This window comes from Phaenicophaeus curvirostris, chromosome 24 (assembly GCF_032191515.1).
Source record: "Phaenicophaeus curvirostris isolate KB17595 chromosome 24, BPBGC_Pcur_1.0, whole genome shotgun sequence".
NCBI lineage: Eukaryota > Metazoa > Chordata > Aves > Cuculiformes > Cuculidae > Phaenicophaeus > Phaenicophaeus curvirostris.
Window position 1 is genome coordinate 5661872 of NC_091415.1, and position 15847 is coordinate 5677718.

The 15847-nt window shown below is 63.7% G+C and overlaps 1 protein-coding gene across 1 annotated transcript in view; it reads left to right on the forward strand.

Moving 5' to 3' along the window:
- The first annotated feature begins 647 nt into the window (after positions 1 to 647).
- Positions 648 to 15847, forward strand: part of CELSR2 (cadherin EGF LAG seven-pass G-type receptor 2) — a 34350-nt gene continuing 19150 nt past the window's right edge. The window contains 13 exon segments of the mRNA XM_069875681.1: positions 648 to 3544; positions 6223 to 6389; positions 6391 to 6868; positions 8445 to 8667; positions 9465 to 9580; positions 10749 to 10837; positions 11454 to 11611; positions 12188 to 12351; positions 12629 to 12754; positions 13396 to 13559; positions 13870 to 14055; positions 14169 to 14282; positions 15479 to 15638. Of these exon segments, the coding sequence (XP_069731782.1) occupies positions 730 to 3544; positions 6223 to 6389; positions 6391 to 6868; positions 8445 to 8667; positions 9465 to 9580; positions 10749 to 10837; positions 11454 to 11611; positions 12188 to 12351; positions 12629 to 12754; positions 13396 to 13559; positions 13870 to 14055; positions 14169 to 14282; positions 15479 to 15638 (4960 nt within the window). The 5' untranslated portion in view covers positions 648 to 729.

Here is a 15847-nt window from a genome sequence, read left to right on the forward strand (position 1 = left end):
CTGCTCCCGCTGCTGCTGCTGCTGCTGCTGCCGCCGCCGCCGGGACCCGCGAGCGGCACCGGCATCCCCGTCAGCATCGCCGCCGCCGTCCCCGCCCCCACCGGCACCGGCTCCGCCATCCTCGCCGGCCCCCCAGCTGCGCCCCGCGGCGGCTCCGGGAGCACCGGGGACCGCGGCGCCGGGCCGGCCCCGAGCGCCTCCATCCCTCCATCCACCGGGAGCACCGGGGACAGCGGCGCGGGGACAGCCCCGAGCACCGGAGGCACCGGGGACAGCGACCGGGGCTCCGGCGGCACCGCGGGAGGCGCTGGGAGCGGCCGGGATGCTGGATGCGCTGGGGACACCGGGAGCGCCCCGGTCCTCGGAGGCGCTGGGATCGACGGGGACGCGGGACGCACTGGGGAGACTGAGAATGACCCCAGCGACACCGGGAGCACCGGGGAGGTGATGAGCACCGGGGACGCCGGACATGCCGGGGGCACCTGGGACGCCGTGAGCATCAGGGATGCTGGGGACACCGGGAGCAGCGGGGGTGCTGGAGGCACAGGGGACACTCAGGGCATCTACATTCCCAGGGACACTGGGAACACCAGGGACATGGTGAGCACCAGGGGTACTGGACACACTGGGGAGACTGGGAAAGTCCCCAGGGACACCAGGAGCACCAAGGAGTTCACGAGCACCAAGGACATTGGGGACCCCCTGAGCGCAGGGACCACCAGGAGCCCCATGACCCACAGCCACCCCCGTCGCCGCCGCAGCCCCAACACCTCGCCGCAATTCCAGCCCTCCAGCTACCAGGCCTCGGTGGGGGAGAACCGGCCGGCGGGGACACCGGTGACACAAGTGACAGCGATGGACCCCGACGAGGGCGAGGCGGGACGGCTGCGCTACACCATGGCCGCCCTCTTCGACAGCCGCTCCGACGCCCTCTTTGCCATGGACCCCGTCACCGGCGCCGTCACCACCGCCGCCCCCCTGGACCGCGAGAGCAAGAGCACCCACGTCTTCCGAGTGACGGCGATGGACCACGGGACACCCCGGCGCAGCGCCATGGCCACGTTGACGGTGACGGTGAGCGACGCCAACGATCACGACCCAGCCTTCGAGCAGCCCGAGTACCGGGAGAGCGTGCGGGAGAACCTGGAGGTGGGCTACGAGGTGCTGACCGTGCGGGCCACCGATGGTGACGCCGGTCCCAATGCCAATGTCCTCTACCGTCTCCTCAATGCCGGTGGTGCCAACGAGGTCTTCGAGATCGATTCCCGCTCGGGCGTCATCCGCACCCGTGGCCCCGTGGACCGCGAAGCGGTGGAGGCTTTCGAGCTGTTGGTGGAGGCCACAGATCAGGGCCAGGAGCCGGCACCCCGCAGCACCACGGCCACCGTCCGCATCACCGTGGAGGACGACAACGACAACGCGCCGCAATTCAGCGAGAAGCGTTACGTGGTGCAGGTCCCCGAGGACGTGGCGCCCAATTCGGCCGTGCTGCGGGTAACGGCCACCGACTGTGACAAGGGCAGCAACGCCCTGGTGCACTACAGCATCGTCAGCGGCAACACCCGCGGCCACTTCTACATCGACGCACAGACGGGCGTGCTGGACGTGGTCAGCCCCTTGGATTACGAGGTCAGCAAGGAATTCAACCTACGTATCCGGGCGCAGGATGGCGGCCGCCCACCCCTCTCCAACATCAGCGGCTTGGTCACCATCCAGGTGTTGGATGTCAACGATAACGCCCCCATCTTTGTCAGCACCCCCTTCCAGGCCACCGTGCTGGAGAATGTGCCGGTGGGTTATTCTGTCATCCACATTCAAGCCATTGATGCCGATTCAGGTGACAACGGCCGGCTGGTCTACACCCTCCTGGAGACCGGTGCTGGCTTCCCCTTTGCCATCAACAACAGCACCGGGTGGATCGTGGTGGCCTCCGAGCTGGACCGGGAGGCAGTGGACTTCTACAGCTTTGGGGTGGAGGCTCAGGACCAGGGTAGTCCACCCATGGCCTCCTCGGCCAGCGTCAGCGTCACCATCCTGGATGTCAATGACAACAGCCCTGAGTTCACGCAACGGGAGTACAGCGCCCGCCTGAATGAGGATGCAGCCGTGGGCACCAGCGTCCTCACCGTCTCTGCCATTGACCGTGATGCCAACAGCGTCATCACCTACCAGATCTCCAGTGGCAACACCCGCAACCGATTCTCCATCACCAGCCAGAGTGGTGGTGGGCTCATCTCCCTCGCCTTGCCCCTGGACTACAAGCTGGAGCGGCAGTACCTCCTCACCATCGCCGCCTCGGACGGCACCCGCCAGGACACAGCCCAGGTGGTCGTCAATGTGACCGACGCCAACACCCACCGACCTGTCTTCCAGAGCTCTCACTACACCGTCAACGTTAATGAGGACCGACCGGTGGGCACCACGGTAGTAGTGATCAGTGCCACAGATGAGGACACAGGGGAGAACGCCCGCATCACGTACCTGATGGAGGACAGCATCCCGCAGTTCCACATCGCTGCCGAGACCGGGGCCGTCACCACTCAGATGGAGCTGGACTATGAGGACCAGGTCTCCTACACCCTGGCCATCACGGCGCGTGACAACGGCATCCCACAGAAGTCTGACACCACCTATCTGGAGATCCTGGTGAGCGACGTCAACGACAACGCACCCCAGTTCCTTCGTGACTCCTACCAGGGCTCTGTCTACGAGGATGTGCCCGCCTTCACTAGTGTCCTCCAGGTCTCAGCCACTGACCGTGACTCAGGGCTCAACGGCAGGGTCTTCTACACCTTCCAAGGGGGTGATGATGGCGACGGTGACTTCATCATCGAATCCACCTCGGGCATCGTCCGCACCTTGCGCCGCCTCGACCGGGAGAACGTGCCATTCTACACCCTGCAGGCATTTGCTGTTGACAAGGGCGTCCCAGCCAAGCGGACGCCAGTGGAGATCCAAGTGACGGTGCTGGACGTCAATGACAACCCGCCTGTCTTTGAGAGGGATGAGTTCGACATCTTTGTGGAGGAGAACAGCCCCATTGGGCTGGTAGTGGCCCGGATCACAGCCACCGACCCTGATGAGGGCACCAATGCCCAAATCATGTACCAGATCGTGGAAGGCAACATCCCTGAGGTATTCCAGCTTGATATCTTCTCTGGCGAGCTCACTGCCTTGGCTGACCTGGACTACGAGACCAAGGCAGAGTACATCATGGTGGTCCAAGCCACCTCAGCCCCCCTGGTGAGCAGAGCCACTGTGCACGTGCGCCTCCGCGATGTCAATGACAACAGCCCTCAACTCAAGAACTTTGAGATCCTCTTCAACAACTACATCACCAACCGCTCGGGCAGCTTCCCTGGGGGTGTCATTGGCCGCATCCCAGCCCATGATCCTGATGTCTCAGACAGCCTCACCTATGCCTTCGAGCAGGGGAACGAGCTCAACCTGGTGCTGCTGGACGCCCGCAGCGGGGACCTGCGCCTCAGTCCCGCCCTGGACAACAACCGCCCGCTGGAGGCCATCATGAGGGTCTCCGTCTCAGGTAAGACCCCCATCCTGGGGTGGGGTAGCTGGGAGGTCCAAGGTTTGGGGCTAAAAGAAGCCCGTGCAGGTGCCTCCCCTCTATTTCTGCATGGAGCTGAGGTGATTTGGGGTCCCACCACCCCATCTGGCTGCCGCCCTCTCCAGATCTGGGGGATGATGGGGGTGCTGTGCCCCCAACCCAGCCATCCCGGCTGGAGGCAGTCGAGGGCTCCAGCACTCCCTTTTCCTTTCTCACCCTGAGCCTTAGCCCTGGGGTGTTTGGGGGGCAATCACCATACCCCAGTGCATGCTGGTTTGGGGGGGCTCAGGACCCTCTAGCAGGGATCAGGGGGGCAGGACCCTGTACATGTGTTTAGGGGGTTCCTGGCACCTCGCTGCATGTGTTGGGGGGGGGCAGACCCCCTGTGTGTGTTTGGGGGGTGGTACACAAACCTCTGTGTGTGTTTGGGGGGGTCCTGGCACCTCGCTGTGTGTGTCAGGGAGGGGGGCACAGGGCCTATAGGTGTATTTGGTGGGGGGCAGAGCCTGGTGTGTACATTGTCGGGGGGCGGTCCTGGTACCCTTATGTGTGTGTTATGGGGGTCATGATGGGTGAATATGGGGGGGCTTAGGGTCTGGTGCAGTTTTGGGGGGGGAGGGTCCTGGCACCCCAAGTCTTGTGTTTCCAGAAGACCCCAATGCTTGTATTTGGGGGGGCACAGGGCCTGGTTCGTGTATTTAGGGGGGCACAGGGCCTGGTTCATGTATTTGGGGGGGTCCTGTCAGCCTCGTTTGTGTATTTGGGGGGGGCACAGGGCCCGGTTTGTGTATTTGGGAGTGCACAGGGCCTGGTTTGTGTATTTGGGGGGGGCCTGTCAGCCTGGTTTGTGTATTTGGGGGGAGACAGGGCCTGGTTCTTGTATTTGGGGGTGCACAGGGCCTGGTTTGTGTATTTGGGGGTGCACAGGGCCTGGTTCTTGTATTTGGGGGTGCACAGGGCCTGGTTTGTGTATTTGGGGGTGCACAGGGCCTGGTTCTTGTATTTGGGGGTGCACAGGGCCTGGTTTGTGTATTTGGGGGGAGCACAGGGCCTGGTTCATGTATTTGGGGGAAGCACAGGGCCTGGTTTGTGTATTTGGGGTTGCACAGGGCCTGATTTGTTTATTTGGGGGTGCCCAGGGTGTGGTTTGTATATTTGGGGGGAGCACAGGGCCTGGTTTGTTTATTTCGGGGTGCACAGGGCCTGGTTTGTTTATTTGGGGGGAGCACAAGGCCTGGTTCTTGTATTTGGGGGTGGGACAGGGCCTGGTTTGTGTATTTGTGGGGGCACAGGGTCTGGTTTGTGTCCTGGGGAGGTCCTTTCAGACTGGTCTCTCCACTGGGGGGGGTCCCCAAACCCAATATGCCTGTTTTGGGGGGGCACTAGCTGGAAGGGGCCATGGGGGGCTGTGCTGTGGGGCTCAGCCCGGTTTGGTGCTGCTGGTGGGGGTCACCCCGTGATGGAAGAGCAGCTCCTCAGCCCCACCCTGGGGGGAAACTGAGTCACAGGCGATGTTGGGATGTCTCTGTCCCCACCCATGTGTCCCCCATCACCTCCTGCCCCCACCCCGCAGCTCCCCCCGGGCTGGGGTCCTCACTCCGGCTGCCCAAAGCGAGGGGCCCAGGGCACAAAGGGTGGGGGCAGGGAGCCCCCCCATGCCCAGGCTGTGCCCCCCAGCGCGGGGGCATCTGGGAGGGGAACAAAGGGCTCGGCCATAGCTGGGCTCCTGCTGCCGCAGCCATGGCAACCCCCCCTCGGCCACCGGCCACGGGCCACCAGGCAACCCCAGCCCCCCGGCATCGCCCCCTTCTCCCTCCCCCACCACCACTGTCCCCACGCTCCCTCAGTACAGCTGTCCGACCGCTACCCGCTCTCCATCTGTCCCCATCCCATTGCACTCATCCTGGCCACGAGGAGGAGGAGGAGATGGAGGAGGAGGAAGAAGGTGGCATCCCAGTGCCAGGCAGAGCCTGTGCCCCACCCAGCACTACCATGCTGCCAGGTGCCCCAGAGCGGTGTTGTACCCATCCCTTGATGGCCATCAGGACAGGTGCCCCAGAGCAGCGCTGTCCCCATCCCCTGATGGCTATCAGGACAGGTGTCCCATAGCCATTGCTGGTCCTATAGCTAGTGTCATCCCCATCTCACGGTGGCCAAGCAGGATGGGTGCCCCATAGCCAGTATTGTCTCCATCCCACTCTTCCCACGCTGTGCTGGCTGACCAGGATGGGTACCACATAGCCTGGATCGTCTCCATCCCATGGTGGCCAAGTGTGACAGGTGCCCCATAACCAGCCCCAGCCCCATCCTGCAGGGTCAAGGTAGCATGGGCACCCCGTAACCCATGCTGTCCCCTTTCTGCAGTGGCCAAGTGGGATGGATCCCCCGTCCCCACCACCATCCCCATCCTGAGGTGACCAAGTGGTATGAGTGCCACATCACCATCACTGTCCCCATCCTGAGGTGGCCAAGCCGGATGGGTGCCACATCACCACCACCACGCTCATTCTGTGGCAGCCAAGTGGGATGAGTTCCCATCACCACCACCGTCCGCATCCCACAGTGGCCAAGCAGGATGGGTGTTTCATCAATACCATCATTCCCACCCTGCACTGGCCAGCAGTGTCACTGATCTTCCTGTCTTCCCCCCACCACAGATGGGATCCACAGCGCGACAGCCCAGTGCATACTGCGGGTGACGGTGATCACGGACGAGATGCTGAGCAACAGCATCACCCTACGCTTGGCTGACATGTCCCAGGAGCGGTTCCTCTCTCCGCTGCTTAGTCGCTTCCTGGAAGGGGTGGCAGCCGTCCTGGCCACCCCCCCGCCACCGCGTCGTCCTCTTCAACATCCAAACAGACACAGATGTGGGGACTGCCCGTATCCTTAACGTCAGCCTCTCGGTGCTGCTGCCCACCTCGGGCCATGGCGCCCACTTCTTCTCCTCCGAGGAACTTCAGGAGCGCCTCTACCTCAACCGCTCGCTGTTGGCCGCCATCTCAGCCCAGCGGGTCCTGCCCTTTGACGACAACATCTGCCTGCGGGAGCCCTGCGAGAACTACATGCGCTGCGTCTCCGTCCTCCAGTTCGACAGCTCAGCGCCCTTCCTCGCCTCCGACACCATCCTCTTCCGCCCCATCCATCCCGTCACCGGCCTGCGGTGCCGCTGCCCGCCTGGCTTCACCGGCGACTACTGCGAGACAGAGATTGACCTCTGCTACTCCAGCCCCTGCGGCAGCAACGGACGGTGCCGGAGCCGCGAGGGCGGCTACACCTGCGAGTGCCACGAGGACTTCACTGGTGAGAGCCCGGCGCCACTCTGCCTTGGCTGTCCTTGGTGGCACCTTGTCCCCTTCACCCCCTCTCCAGCAGTGATACTGCCCTCCTGGTGTCCATCCCTGTCATCCTGTCTACCACTACCCCTCCATCTACCCCTTCTCTGTTGTCCCTCCATCATCCCTTCATCCAGCTCCTCTTCAGCCCTCCGTCATCCATCCATCTCATCATCTCAGTGTCCATCCCCATCATCCCTTCGTCCAGCTCTTCTACTTACCCTTTCCTCAGCTGTCCCTCCATCGTCCATCCCTATCATTCCTTCATCCAGCTCCTTTTCATCCCTCCCTCCCTCCCTCCTTGGTGTCCATCCCCCTCCATCCAGCTCCCCTGCAGCCCTCCATTCATTATAACTTCTGCTGTCCCTCCATCATCCATCCCCTTCATCCCTTCTTTCTCCTTCCCTTCAGCTCTCCAACCCTCTGTCCTTCTCCCCCCAACATCCCTTCATCCCACCCCCTCTCAGCCTCCATCATCCACCCCTTCCTCAGCTCTCTCTATCATCTGTCCACGTCATCCCTTTATCCCACTCCCTTTCAGCCCTCCATTGTCTGTCCCTTCTTGTGTCCACCATACATCCCCATCATCCCTTTGTCCTACTCCAGTCCTTCATCATCCATCTCCATTGACCTTCATCCCATTCCTCATCAGCCTTTCTCATCCATCCCTTCTTCTGCTGGCCCTCCATGACCCACCAGGGTCATCCCTTCATCCTGCTCTCCTTCAGCCCTCCATCCTTCCTCAGCTGTCCCTCCATCAGCCATCCTCTGTTGTACATCCTTCCGTCCATCCCTCCGTCCATCCATCCTCATCCGACTGACCTCCCTCCCTCCTCCATCCATTCTCCATTCCCATCCATCCTCCATGTCTCCCTCCACCCTCCCCTTTGTCTCCAACACCTTTATCTTCCTCCTCTTCCATCTTTCCACCTTCCTCTTCCTCTCTCTATGGCGTCCCTCTCTCTCTTCCTCCCTCCCATCTCCCCTCTGTCTTCCCTGTCCCTGTCCCCATCCCCTCTGTCCCTCCACCTGAGCGCAGTCCCTGCAGGAGCTCAGCGGGGGAATGGGGACACTGGTGGGGACACAGCCTGGGGGACACCCTGGGGAAAACTTGGGGACACCCTGTCCCCACCATGGTGGTCTGAGGGGGGGATACACTACGGCCACTGGGACACTGGTGGCACTGGGGACACTGTGGCCTGAGGGGTTCACACATTGGGGACTCTGGTGGCACTGGGGACACTGTGGCCTGAGGGGCACACACTCTGGCACTGGGGATACTGGTGGCACTGGGGACAACCCCCACCCTCCCGGGGGACCCCTTGACACCCCCAGCCCCACAGGACATGGGGGGGGGGGGATGCCAGCTGCTGGGGGAGAGGATGCTGGGATGGGGGTGGGTGGGTGACTCGGTTGCCGTGGCGATGGGAGGAGGTTGCCACGGCGATGGAGCTGGGGATGAAGCTGCTGTGGAGCTGCTGAGGGGGGATGGGAGAGGGGACCCCACCTCCTGTTTCGGGGGGTGCCAACCACTCTTCCCACAGGGGAGCACTGCGAGCTGAGCGCCCGGGGGGGCCGCTGCGCCCCGGGGATCTGCCGCAACGGGGGCACCTGCCTCAACCTGCTGGTGGGGGGGTTCCGCTGCCAGTGCCCCCCCGGGCACTACGAGAAGCCGTTCTGCACCATGAGCACCCGCAGTTTCCCCCCGCACTCCTTCCTCACCTTCCGTGGCCTCCGCCAGCGCTTCCACTTCACCCTCGCCCTGACGTGAGCCTCGGGGGGCATCAGGAGGAAGAGGGAGTGGGTGCCCCCTTGGCATCACCTGGGGTGTGGGGTGGTGGGCACCCCGTGAGCATCATCTGGGGTGTGGGGTGGAGTTTTATGGGTGTCCCATTGCATCATTTGGTGTAAGGGGTAATGGATGCCCCATTGGCTTCATCTGGAGGGATGAAATGGGGTATTATGGGTGTCCCACGGGCATCAATTGGGGTGGAAGGTGATGGGTGCCCCCTTGGCATCATATGTGGTGAGGGGTGTGGAGTGATGGGTTCCTCATTGCCATCATTTGGAGTGGGGGGTGATGGGTGCCCCATGAGCATTATTTGGGGGGTGGGGTGGGATTTTATGGGTGTCCCATGGGCATCAGTTGGGGTGTTGGGGTGTGGGATGATGGGTGCCCTGTGGGCATCATTTGGGTTGGGGGTTGCTGGGTGCCCGCTGGCATCACCTTGGGTGATGACGTGGGCTTTTATGTGTGTCCTGTTGGCATGATTTGAGGTGTGGGGTGATGGGTGCCCCACGGGCACAGTGTGGGAGCAATGGGGCAGGAGGTGGTGGGCACCATGTGGGCATAGGCAGGGGCAATGGGACAGGGGACAGTGTGGCACCCAGGGGGCACAGGATGGGGGCAACGGGGCATGGTGGGGTGACCCCTTGGCATGGGGACAGTGATGGGGGCACCCCAGGGGTGCCAGAGTGTCCCAATGGGTGGAGGGCGATAGGACACAGGGCAGGCCAGGGGGCTGGGGGTGACAGGCAGGGCCTGGCACTTGTCCCCACCCCAGGTTTGCCACCAAGGAGCGGGATGGGCTCCTGCTCTACAATGGGCGCTTCAACGAGAAGCACGACTTCGTGGCGCTGGAAATTGTGGATGAGCAGGTCCAGCTCACCTTCTCAGCAGGTACAGGCACTGCACCCGCTGTGCCCCGGTGTGACATCCCCAGCATTCCCTCCCAGGCGTCGCATCCTGGCTCTGCCTGGCACTGCATCCCAGCACTGCGTCCTGGGCACTGCATCCTCTGCTGTGCTTCCCTGGAATGTGTCCTGGGTATCATGTCCTGGCTCTGCATCCCATGCTGTGCATCCCTTTGCACGGCATCCTGTTCACTGCATCCCTGGCACTGCATCCCTTCCATCTCATCCCTGGCACTGTGTCCTGAGTATCACCTCCCTGGTGCTGCATTCCAGGCACTGCCTGGCACCGCATCCCATGCATCTTATGTGCCCAGGTGGCCAAGAAGGCCAATGGCATCTTGGCTTGGATCAGACACGGCGTGGCCAGCAGGTCCAGGGAGGTTCTTCTCCCTCTGTACTCAGCACTGGTGAGACCGCTCCTCGAATCCTGTGTTCAGTTCTGGGCCCCTCACCACAAGAAGGATGTTGAGGCTCTGGAGCGAGTCCAGAGAAGAGCAACAAAGCTGGGGAAGGGGCTGGAGAACAAGAGGAACGGCTGAGAGAGCTGGGGTTGTTTAGCCTGGAGAAGAGGAGGCTGAGGGGAGACCTCATTGCTCTCTCCAACTCCCTGAAAGGAGGTTGTGGAGAGGAGGGAGCTGGGCTCTTCTCCCAAGGGACAGGGGACGGGACGAGAGGGAATGGCCTCCAGCTCCACCAGGGGAAGTTCAGGCTGGACATCAGGAAAAAATATGTCATGGAAAGGGTCATTGGGCAGTGGCAGAGGCTGCCCAGGGAGGGGGTTGATTCCCCTTCCCTGGAGGGGTTTAAGGGACGGGTGGATGAGGTGCTGAGGGACATGGTTTAGTGATTGATAGGAATGTTTGGACTCGATAATCTGGTGGGTCTTTTCCAACCTGGTCATTCTATGATTCATCCCTGGCACTGCCTAGCACTGCATCCCTGGCTATCACACCCTGGGTATCACATCCTGGCGCTGCATCCCATGCATCTCATCCCTGGGCACCGCATCCCTGGCACTGTGTCCTGAGTATCACTCAGTGCTGCACCCCGTGCATCTCATCCCTGGCACTGCAATCCTGCCCCCCCACCCCTCTGATCCCTCCCTGTGCCCCCTCCCTGGGCTGTGCCTGCTGCCTAACCCCTGGTGCCCACAGGTGAGACCACCACCACGGTGTCACCCTTCGTGCCAGGCGGTGTCAGCGACGGGCAGTGGCACCGGGTCCAGCTCCACTACTACAACAAGGTGAGGGGAGAAATGGGACTGGGGTGGGGATGGAGGGATGGGGGAGGGTTGGAGGGATAGAAGAAGAGGAGATGAGGGGCTGGGGAAGGAGGGTTGGGGTTGGGTGCACGAAGCGGAGTAGGGTGGAGGTTTGGAGGGGTTGGAAGGGTTGGGGGGACAGGCAAGGAGGGGAGCAGGAATGGGGGTGAGAGATAGATGGGATGGAAGGTGGGAGTTTGGGGTTGGAGAGATGGAAAGGAGTGGGATGGGGGTTTGGGGAGATGGAGGAAGAGGGGATGGAGGGGATCATGGCGGAGTTTGGGGGGGACAAGAAGGAGATGGAGGGATGGGAGCATGATGGGAGGTGGAGGGGGTGGAGGAAAAGGGGGTGGAGGAGCATGGTGGAGAGCTGAGGGGCTATAGGGGATCACAGTGAGGTTTTGGGGGACAAAAGAAGAGGGGCTAGAGGGGATCGTGGTGGTGTTTGCTGGGACAGAGGAAGAAAAGGTGGAGCAACAAAGAGGGGTTTGGGGGAGATGGAGGAGAGCAGGGCTGGAGGGCAGAGGGAGGATGAGGAGAGGGATGAAGGCTGCGGGCCAGGGGCAGCGTAAGCCCCCCGCTCAGCTGTTGCCCCCAGCCGGTGGTGGGACGGTCGGGGCTGCCCCAGGGCCCCTCGGAGCAGAAGGTGGCGGTGGTGACGGTGGACGACTGTGACACTGGCATGGCCCTCCGCTTTGGCCCCGTCCTCGGCAACTACTCCTGCGCTGCCCAGGGCACGCAGTCTGGCAGCAAGAAGTAAACGTGGGGTCCCTTGGGGTCCCCATGACTTGGGGTCCCTTGGAGTCGCTATGGGTTGGGGGAGTGGGATGCTCCTTGAGGTCCCCAGGGATGGAGAGGGTCCCTTGCAGTCTGTATGGGTGGGAGTGTCCCTTGAGGTCTCCTTGGGTGAGGAGGTTGTCCCTCGAGGTCTCCTTGGGTGAGGAGGTTGTCCCTCGAGGCCCCTTGGAGTCGCTATGGGTGTGGGGTGTCCCTTGGTGTCTCTTAGAGTCCATATGTGTCCGAGTGTCCCATGGGGGTGAGGAGGTGATAGGGTGGTCCTTTGGGGTCCCTTGGAGAGTCCCTATGGGGAGGGGTGTTCCCTTGGGGTCTTTATTGTTGGTGGGGTAGATAGGGTGTCCTTTGGGATCCCCATGAGTGGGGGGGGTGTGATCCCTGGGTGTCCCTCGGAGTCCAGGTGGATGTGGAGTGTTCCTTGAGGTCCCCATGGATGGAGGTGGTCCAATGGAGTCCATGTGGGTGGGAAGGGTCCCATGGGGTCCCCGTGGCATGGGGGTCCCTTGGAGTCCTCGTGGGTGACAGCGGGTGCCACAGGTCTCTGGATCTGACGGGGCCGCTGCTGCTGGGCGGCGTGCCCACCCTGCCCGAGAGCTTCCCCATCCGCAGCCGCCACTTCGTGGGGTGCATGCGGCACCTCCACATCGACCAGCGCCCCATCGACATGGCCAACTTCATCGCCAACAACGGCACCCTGCCTGGTAGGGGCACAAGGGCACGAGGGACGGTGTCCGCTGGGGGGTCGGGGTTGCCCGGGGCTGAATGGGGGCACGGGACTGCGGGGATGGGGGTCGGGGGGTGCCAGGGCTGTGGGGGCAGTGCCAGGGGAGGTCTGTGCCCCTAGCCATGGGCACACTCAGGACTCGGTGCCCAAGGGTCTCACCTGAGGCGTGTGGGGCCAGACTGGGGTCCTGGGGCTGGGGTTCCGGGTGCCGGGGAGGAAGGAGGGGGGGTTCTGTGACCCCTGTGCCCCCCCAGGTTGTCCTGCCAAGAAGACGCTGTGTGATGGCACCACGTGCCATAACGGTGGCACTTGCGTGCACGAGTGGGATGGGTTCAGCTGCCGCTGCCCGCCCGGCTTTGGGGGCAAGACCTGTCAGGAAGGTATGGGGGGCATGGGGTGGGCATGGGGGGCACTGAGGGGCACTGAGTGGCATTGGGGAGCATGAGGTGGGCATGGGAGACACTGGGTGGCACTGGGTTTGCGTGGGGGGCACTGGGTGGCACTGGGGAGCACAGGGTGGGCATGGGAGGCACTGGGGAGCACTGGGAGGCACTGGAGCCAGGGGGTGGAAATAGAGGGCACTGGGGGGTGCGAGGTGGGCATGGGGGGCACTGGGTGGCACTTGGAGGCACAGGGTGGGCATGGGGAGCACTGGCAGGGCACTGGGAGCACTGGGTGGGCATGGAGGGCACTGGGTGGCACTGGGGAGCACAGGGTGGGCATGGGGGGCACCGGGGGCCACTGAGAGCACTGGGTGGGCACTGGGGGGCCGAGGGGCATTGGGTGGGCACTGAGTGTGCATGGGGAGCTGGGGGAGCATGGGAGGCATTGGGTGCGCCAGGGAAGCTGGAGGGGCCCTGGATGGCATGGGCTGGGCACTGGGGGGGCACCGGGGGGACTCTGGGTTGGCATGGGGAGCTGTAGGGCCATGGGGGGCACTGGGTGGGCACAGGGAGCCACGGGGAGGTGGGGGGCATTTGGAGGGGGGGGGCACAGATGCCCCACATGCCACATTCCGCAGAGCTGGGGGGCGCACAGCGGTTCTTGGGCAGCAGCCGGGTGACGTGGGGGACACTGGCACTGTCCCCCGCCCTGCCCTGGCACCTGGCACTCCTGTTCCGGACCCGGCACCCCCACGGGCTCCTGCTGCAGGCGAGCGCGGGCGCCGCCACCGTCACCGTGCAGGTGGGGCAGGGGGCTAGGGGGGGCATCAGTGCTGGGGGCGGGGATCAGTGCTGGGGGGCATCAGTATTGGGGGTGCATCAGTGCTGGGGGGGCATCAGTGCTGGGGGGCATCAGTATTGGGGGTGCATCAGTGCTGGGGGCATCAGTGCTGGGGGCATCAGTATTGGGGGGCATCAGTGCTGGGGGGGGCATCAGTATTGGGCGGGTAGTGCCAGAGGGTGCCAGCTTAGGGGGGTGCATTTCCAGGGGACGGGGGACAGTGCCAGGGCTCCCCCCAGGGTGACAGGGGTCCCCGATGTCCCTGTCCCAGCTGAGCGAGGGGCTGGCAGAAGCCGATGTGTGGCAGGGGGGGTCCCGGCTGGCCTGGCTGCGCCTGCCCCATGCCAAGGTCAACGACGGCGACTGGCACCACCTCCAGCTGGAGCTGCGGGGGGCACCCGGCCGGGACCCCCCCGCCACCCTCCTCCTCCTCGCCCTCGACTACGGCCGCCACCAGGTAGACTAAGAGCTCGTGGGGAAACTGAGGCACGGGGAGGCCTCCTGCCCTGCTCCCGCAGCAGGCGCTGTGGGTGGCACCCCTGGGTATCTCAGCTCCCCCTGTGCCCGCAGGCGGTGGCCGACGTGGCTGCGGAGCTGCAGGGGCTGCGGCTGCGGGCACTGAGTCTGGGGGGCCTGGCAGGGGACGGTGGCACCGTGGAGCAGGGCTTCCGCGGCTGCCTGCAGGTACGGGCACGGCGCAGGGAGGGGACACGGGCGCGTTGGCACTGGCGTGGTGGCCGGGGGCAGGGGGTTTGAGCATGGGGACATGGGCAGAATGATGGGGGACATGGGTGTTGGCACAGGGTTGTGGCACATGGCGTGGGGACATGAGCACAGGGACACGGGGACATGGGTGTCGGCACAGGGATGTGGCACGGGACATGGGGACGTGGGCACAGGGACATGGGGACATGGGTGCGGGCACAGGGATGTGGCACAGGACAGGGGACATGGGCAGAGGGACACGGGGACATGGGTGTGGGCACAGGGACATGGGGACATGGGCATGGGCACAGGGATGTGGCACAGGACATGGAGACATGGGCACAGGGACACAGGGACATGGGCTCAGGGCACGGGGACATGGATATGGGCACAGGGATGTGGGCACAGGGTATGGGGATGTGGAACAGGACATGGGGACATGGATGTGGGCACAGGGTATGGGGACATGGTCACAGGGACACAGGCACATGGGCTCAGGGCACAGGGACATGGGTGTGGGCACAGGGATGTGGCACGGGACATGGGGACATGGGCACAGGGACACGGGGACATGGGTGTGGGCACAGGGATGTGGCACAGGACATGGGGACATGGGCACAGGGACACAGGGACATGGGCTCAGGACACGGGGACATGGATGTGGGCACAGGGATGTGGCACAGGACATGGGGACATCGGTACAGGAACACAGGGACATGGGCTCAGGACACGGGGCCATGGGTGTGGGCACAGGGATGTGGCACAGGACATGGGGACATCGGCGCAGGGACACAGGAACATGGGTGTGGGCACAGGGACATGGGGACATGGGCATGGGCACAGGGATGTGGCACAGGACATGGAGACATGGGCACAGGGACACAGGGACATGGGCTCAGAACATGGGGACATGGATGTGGGCACAGGGATGTGGGCACAGGGAGTGGGGATGTGGAACAGGACATGGGGACATGGGCACAGGGACACAGACATGGGCTCAGAACATGGGGACATGGATGTGGGCACAGGGATGTGGGCACAGGGAGTGGGGATGTGGAACAGGACATGGGGACATGGGCACAGGGACACAGACATGGGCACAGCGATGGGGGCCATGGGTGTGGGCATGGGAACACGGGGACATTGCAGAGCCGTGACGCGTGGCGGTGCTGCAGGGCGTGCGCGTGGGCTCGGTGGCACTGAGCGTGGCACAGGCGGAGGTGGTGAACGTGGAGGGCGGCTGCGCCCCCCCAGACCCCTGCGACTCGGGGCCCTGCCCCCCCAACAGCTTCTGCAGTGACGACTGGGACAGCTTCTCCTGCCGCTGCCACCCTGGTGAGTGCCACCATGCCCACCACCCCCACTGCCACCCCTGCACTGCCACGTCCCTGGCACTGCCACCCCGTTGTCACCCTCCCCAGGGCACTGCCACCCCCTTGTCACCCTCCCTAGGGCACTGCCACCTTTCCTAGGCACTGCCACCCCCGAGTCACTCTCCCCAGGGCACTGCCACCCCCTTGTCACTCTCCCCAGGGCACTGCCAC